Source organism: Euprymna scolopes, chromosome 33 (genome assembly GCF_053919585.1).
Source record: "Euprymna scolopes isolate OS-2025 chromosome 33, ASM5391958v1, whole genome shotgun sequence".
NCBI lineage: Eukaryota > Metazoa > Mollusca > Cephalopoda > Sepiida > Sepiolidae > Euprymna > Euprymna scolopes.
In genome coordinates this window covers 37,112,843-37,120,342 of record NC_136514.1, presented here as the reverse complement: position 1 = coordinate 37,120,342, position 7,500 = coordinate 37,112,843, and the positions used below count along the sequence as shown (strand labels likewise).

Below are 7,500 nucleotides of genomic sequence, written 5' to 3'. Positions count from 1 at the left end.
AGCACTGTAAAAGTGGTGAACGGATGTCTTTTTAAATAGACATTTGGCGAGATTATTTACGGGCACCGCTCCCGTGGGTCGATCGATAGAACTGCTGACTGTCAACGCGATGGTTCTAGGTTCAATCCTCGGCTTGGGAGATGTGCTAGTCTAGCGGCACTGATGAGTTGTGATACAACGAAACAGGACTGTATGACTACAAATATATATATATATATATATATATATATACTAGCTGTACCCTGGCACCGTTGCTGTGGCTCAAGTTAATGTAATGGAAGATCCCCATCACCGCGGTTGTAGCACCCCGAAATCTACCAAGAAAATATGTTGTTACATACGAACGTGAGACGGACAGAAATAAATGATGGAAATAGAGAGAAAGGCATCGAACAAAGCGAAATGTAACGGAAATGATTGGTGATATGTTTAAATCAGGCTGTTTTACAAAGGAAGAAACGATGTTAAACTTGCTGAAGGAAGAGAAAAGCCGGAGAGAGAGAGAAAAGAAATAAATTAAAAAATGGAAAGATCTTGTAAACGGAAACAGAGGAAAGAATGAATAAATAATAAATAAATAAAAATTAAAAAGAAACGATCTTAAACTTTCCGAAAAAAGATGAAAAACGGAAAGAGAGAAGAAATAAGTTTGAATAATGGAAAGATAAGGAAAATGAAAAACAGAGAAAAGTTACATGAAAAACCCCTAAAAAAATAAAAGAAAAAAAGAAAAAGAAAATTGCCGAAGGACACGAAATGAAACGGTATTGAAGTGTTATAATTTTTATTTTAATGAAAGAAAATGTAAAGTTTTTGGCTTGTTTTTGTTTTTATTTTTAACCAACGTAAAAGTAAGCGTGGAGCGTTTCACCTAAACTGCAGTCCAGTTTTTATAAAATCCTTAACCGGTGTTCGTTCGTAATTGTCTCCTGTGAACGGTCATGAACCGTGTAAATGGGTAGCGGTGAAAGTATGAATTTATTAGAGAGAGAAGACTTTACTACTTTCATTGATCGTAACCGGTGTAGGCAGTGGACTCTCACCAGATAAAATATAGGAAGCTCCGATCTAATAGAAGATAGAAGAAGATAGATAGAAGAAAGAGAAGAAGAGATAGGGAAGAAGAGAACACACACACACATACACACACATTATATATATATATATATATATATATATATATACATACATATACGAAGAGCATATATCTGTCACTAAAAGCGAATACACACTATATAGTGTTCAAATTGTGCACGTTATTGTACTTATCTTAAAACGTAAATATATTCCCATGTACAATTTGCATGTGAACATAATAGAAGTAGTTCTGTCTCTTAAAAGAAGCTAATGACACTTTTATAACCTGTTACACAATTAAATTAATATATTTATACGCGTCGTTACATGCAGTGCATTAAAATGTATTTTAATAGCGTTGTTTGTAAGATATCAAGCTGACAACATCAAAGTTGCTATTAAGGCAAACTTTCCTCAATTTGATGTTTCATATGAAGCTATCTCACGTCTAAATTCAGGAAAAGCCGCAAAACATACTAGTATATATATATATATATATATATATATATATATATATATATATATATATATATATATATCAGTACTCACACATAAATACACACACATAAAAGGGTAAGAAGAAAATAGTGTTCCAGCAGTAATCCCATTCTATGTTTTTATTCACCCAAAATGGATCAGAGAGAATTGCAAATTGCATTGTTATGATGACTGAACTTATGAATTCATGACCTGAAAATCTCCTCTTTTTGTTGCAGATATTGACAGTGTAGGATTCTAAGAACGTAACCCCTTAACATGTATGTTCGCCAGAAGCAGTGGTCCGTCATTGAATTACTAACTAATTTGCATTAAGAATGGTGGTGACTGTGTAGAAAAAAACAAAACTGTTAGAACAAAAGGTCGCTCGTTTTAATGCTACCACTCTCATCTTCGTAGCTCTTCAACTTTATGAGTTAAAAAGTAGGAGGCTCTACTTCTGTAACAACCCTCCTATGACAAAGGGTGCTCTGGACGTCCATGCGCAGCCGTCATTCACTGCTGGCAAAAGTACATTGAGAATAGCGGTGACTAATTAGAAAAATAAATTGTGGAGCATAAGAGGTTGCTCGTTTTCATGGTACTACTCCCGTCTTCGCTCTTCAACTTTTTTAGTTAAAAAATAGGAGGCTTTACTTTTTGAACGACATTCGTATATTATATTTGTGCTTCCTCTGTCTAAATATCTGCCCGGAATTTAACTGAAAACAAAAACCTATACCAAGTTCAAATACAGCGTTTAATCTAATTAAATTTTACAAGCAATGGCATTCTGGTAGTTATTTTATATGCTAGCTGCTCATAGCCGGCGTTGCCCGAGAATTAAATTAATCTTGCTCTAATAATACATGCGTGATAGCAGCGATATTATTAATTTATTATTCGAATACACATCGTATTTTAATTACCTTTGAAAGTTGTTATGAAAATTATTATAACTGGATAAGGTTGCCAAGCAACCTATGCCAAGTCCAGTGGAATAAAATGTTTGGACAGCAGCATCTTTCCACACCTGAAAAAAAAAACAGTCACAGGAAATTAATTTAAAACTACATTCTTAATATTATTCTTTTTAATTATACATTTTGTAATTTTTAACATTAATTTAAGTTCTTATAAATCAGCTTGGAACTAGCGAAACCTGTGGAAATTCCACAGCGGCATCTTTCATATATAATATATTGCTGCTGGGTACTCTATGGACATTCAGCTTGAATGGAGGCGCGAACGGAGACCTCACGAAATCGTTATATCATCTTTAGACAGAACAGATACTACAGTCGGGCCCTGGCCAGAAGACCAAGAAGGTATATTTTAGTTTCACGTACGGCCCCAAAAACGGCATTATTTTTTAAATTTTATTTTATTTTAATTTTTTTTTTTTATATTGCGTCTTCGGTGATCGGGAGATCCTATTTATTAAAAACCAGGATAGAAGGTAATAACATATTACGAATATTAAATTCTCGTAACTATATACAAATAATGTAATGTTCTTAGTATGTTATCATCTTCTATCCTTCGTTTTAATACATAGGATCTCCCGATCACCGAAGAAGCAATTTAAAAAATAAGAAATAAAATAGATAAAAAATAAAATTTTAAAAATGATGTCGCTTTTGTACGTAATACTAAAATATACCTTTTTGTTATATAATTTGCAATTTATTGGAATAATTTATAATTTGAAAACCGTTGCACATACGTATGTACGTTAAAGGCACTGAGATATTAATATGTAGATATAAGATTTCTTTTTATCTCTTATTTTAATGTCGGTTTTGTTACTGAAGCTCATCGATGAGAAACGGTGCCATAAGCTGCACAAGTGAGATGTGTGTTCCAGCATTGATTTGCAACAGGATTGTGTATATTTTGTTAACCATGCTGATTTTTTTTTCGTATTTGTTTTTCTTCCGGGAACCAGCAACAAAGAAAAGAAGTCCAAGGTCAACAGTGATTCTGGAATATTTCGAGGTTTTCCTTCTACTAGACAAGTTGCACTACCAAGGCTTTATAATCTACTTCATCCTACTATTTCACTCGTAGTTAAGTTCGGCGAGATATTGGATCATTCATACCTTATCTATTAATCTTAGAGAAATAGGATTTACAGCCACTCCTGCTTAAAAACGCATTTCTCAACATCCAAGTACCGATCTAACTTAACGTAACTTAACTTTGGTGATTTAACGCGAGCAGGTTATTCAACGTGATATAGACGTTTATCTCAGAAAGATTGCGTTTTTGAAATTGTAAACTATGTCATTCGCAGAAGCCTCTTAGTCGTATGTTAATGGAACACACGATTGTCAATAATGACGACAGCCCCACACTTTCTTCTTTACTACAAACTCTCACAGACATGATGTTGCTAGTCTCAGTCTTTTCTACAAATACTATATGGCATGTGTTTCTCAGAATTTATTCCTGCTTCCTTTGTTCCAGCTCGTTTGACTAGCTCTTTGATTACAATATTCAGCAACAATTCAGTTGGTTGTTTTTTGTTTTATGGCATATTTCTTTTCAGGTTATTTAATGCTGAATCCCAAGATTTGGAAGATTTTTTTTTTTTTTTCATATTTGTTGTTTTCAAGTCAGTTTCTATTTAAATCATAGTTGGGACCCTAACAGGTACTACCACTCCGGGTCAGAGTGGACCTGGGAGCAATGGCAATTAAAGGGTAGCTCCACACTTCCCAAAGCCCGCAATCTGGGGCCTCACCACTGGATATAGTTTAAGGTCATATTCAGGACCCAACAATTCAGTAATTATTTTTTACTTACGGAAGACTACTTCAGTTTTTCCCATTTCGGCATCATATAATAAATTAATCCATCAATTTGCTGCTTTAATACCTCATTGTAATACACCTTCCTATTCCAGTAGCTTCCTTCCAAGGACCACAAGTTTGTGGAACTCTCTTCCTGCTCACAGTTTTCCTTTTACCTACAGCCTTGGCATCTTCTGTCTTTCCAATAACCAGCGTTCGTTCTTGTTAGCTTCTTGCATTAAGTGGCTTCATGCCTTGTCTCCAGCGATTTCCATAAAAAAGCATGTTAATTAAGAATCTGGTAAGAAAAAAATAATTTGAGATTATATTACATGTTGGAGATGACTTAACAAGTCGTCCTATACTGTGACTTGATAAATGTCTGATAAGTGCGTTGTTAACGGCGCTGAGGATGATTGTTTCATAGTCAACTGCATCTTTAGTTTACCATCTTCGATTTTAAACGCACCGGGTGACCTGCAAATAACTGCTCTAAAATAAAGAACAACATACTTATTATTCGGATTCTTCGGATCACTGTTCTCATCCTCAGTGCTATTTTCACAACGTTTCGGTTGATGTAACCTTCGATATTCTTCAGTTGTATCTTGTTGAACTTGGGAATCTTTCTGTCAAACTCGGGAATCTTTCTGTTGAACTCGGTAATCTTTCTGTTGAACTCGGTAATCTTTCTGTTGAACTCGGTAATCTTTCTGTTGAACTCGGTAATCTTTCTGTCGAACTCGGGAATCTTTCTGTTGAACTCGTGGATCTTTCTGTCAAACTCGGTAATCTGCACGAAGTCGGAAGAATTCCAATTATACGAACAATCAATCCATACCTCCCCAAACATTCAGAAACGTAATGAAAAACATTTTTATTACTATTCCTTTGTTTATTAAATTGCTCCGAAAAGTGGCAAAACGTTATTGCTCTTTAAGTATACCAGAGAGCGAATGTGCTTCAAGAAGTCAAGGTAGTAACCGTAGCAAATGCGCCCGTCTTTGCTGAAACTCATCGAGAAAGAGGAAAGGCATGGCGGAAGTCAGATTTGTTCTCATTCGCATCTGACACAAACTTCCCTCGACTCGGCCGTAGAAAGGACTGACAACTCACCCCACGCCCCCTAATTATAGTATTCAAACAACAATTCAGTAATTAATTTTACTTACGGAAAACTGCTTCAGTTTTTCCCATTTCGGCATCATATAATACATTAATCCATCTTTTGAACCTGGTAGAGTAACGACACGGCCGAGCAGTATCGCCAGTAGCACATAAGGTACGGTGGCAGTTACGTACACAACCTGAAATAGAAAATTCCCAAAAGGAAAATTACATATTTTAAAACACATTGGAACAAGATATTAACACCAGAACAACTTTATTATACGAGGTGACGAGCGCTTATTATGCTAGAGTCAATTATACCTAAAGGTTTTGATTTCGATTCTTGGGAAAGAACTTAAAAACAATTAACTGATGGTATTGGGTTGAGAAGAACGTTCTTGCAGAATTTTGAATTTGGATTTCTAATAATGTATTTCCAAATAAGTTTTCGTTATAATACGTTTACTTCGGATATTATTTTCAAGGGCGTTTTTCTCTATATATAATCGTTTAAATTACAACCGTTTTAAAACAATTATGTATTCTTTTCAGAACGCTAAATACAAGATGAAAAAATAGCAAATTTGTACAATTTTCTTATTTCAATTCAAGCTAGGTCGAAAAAGCTGCTGAAGCAGCTCGCGAAATCAACGAAACCTTTGGCCCAGGAATCAGTACTGGACGCACAGCAAAATGGTGGTTTAAGAAATTTTGTGGCGGCGACGAAAGTCTTAAAGATGATGAGCGTAGTGGTTTGTCATCGAATGTTGACAACGATCAATTGAGAGCCTTAGGGGAAGAGACTCCACGCACAACTGTTCGAGAACTTGCTTCTGAATTAGACGTATTGTATACGACGATTTCCAAGCACTCAAGAGAGATTGGAAAGACAAAAAACTTGATAAATTGCGGCCTCACGAATTGAATGACAACCAAAAAAAAACGCCGTTATGAAGTATCATCTTCCCTTCTTCTATGCCACAAGAATGCCCCGTTTCTCAACCAGGTTGTGACTTGTGATGAAAAGTTGGTTCTTTACGACAACGGGCGACGCTCAACTCAATAGTTAAACGCCGACGAAGCTCCACGACACTTTCTCAAGCCAGAGTGGCATCAAAAGAAGGTCATGTTTACTACTTGGCGGTCTGCGACTTGGTCTTATCTATTACAGTGTTTTTTTTTAATACAGGCGAAACCATTACGGCGAGGAAGTACGGCTAACAGATACATAAAATTCACCAGAAACTTCAACAACAACACCCAGCATTAGTTAACAGAAAAGGCCCAATTATCCTCCACGAGAATGTCCAACCACACATTGTTCAACTGGCCCTGCAGATGTTGAACGAATTGGGCTACGAAACTCTGCCTCATCCGCCGTACTCTACAAACCTCCCACCTACCGACTACCACTTTTAAAACATCTGCTAAAAACTAGCGATCAGCAACCTGAATCAAAGTAGTAATAAACAAGAAAACTCTCAAACTATTCATATATATATTAGCGTAATCAGCTACACAAGAACTCCAAAAATGATGAAAGTATTCTAAAAAAATATAATCCGTCGATACGTGACTCCCAATGATAACAAAAATAAAATTTCTCATCTATTAAAAAAAAAAATTGCAGACAATTAACCTCGTAATCAAAAACCACATTTCGCAGACAAATAATTTCTTTAAAAAAAATGTAGTTTACAAATTTAACTGCCCATTAGGAGAATGTATCTCTAATAATACTAACTACATAGGCTATACTACAAACACATTGTCACGAAGATTAACTCTCCACCTCTAATTCGATATCGCAACATTTGGGCAAACATGGCTGACATCATTCTGTATTCAGAAGGATCATGGTAGAAAACACTAAGGTTTTGCAAGGCGGGAAAAATGTTAATAGACTAACACACTCGAAGCATTGTATATTAAAACAAAAAACCTCAGATCAATAATATCAATTACGAATACAGTCGAAATATTTTAAAATGCTTAGGATAGCAGATTTCAAATTTTAAATATATATATATATATATATATA

At 35.3% G+C, this 7,500-nt stretch overlaps 1 protein-coding gene across 1 annotated transcript in view; it reads right to left on the bottom strand.

Moving 5' to 3' along the window:
* LOC145258007 (sodium- and chloride-dependent glycine transporter 2-like) overlaps positions 1 to 5,745 on the bottom strand; it is a 32,372-nt gene extending 26,627 nt beyond the window's left edge. Inside the window, exons 1-2 of the mRNA XM_080115735.1 lie at positions 5,522 to 5,745; positions 2,484 to 2,587 (exon numbers count right to left, since the gene is read on the bottom strand). Of these exons, the coding sequence (XP_079971861.1) occupies positions 2,484 to 2,587; positions 5,522 to 5,704 (287 nt within the window). The 5' untranslated portion in view covers positions 5,705 to 5,745. The remainder of the gene's footprint in view (positions 1 to 2,483; positions 2,588 to 5,521) is intronic.
* Between the last annotated feature and the right edge of the window lie 1,755 nt (positions 5,746 to 7,500).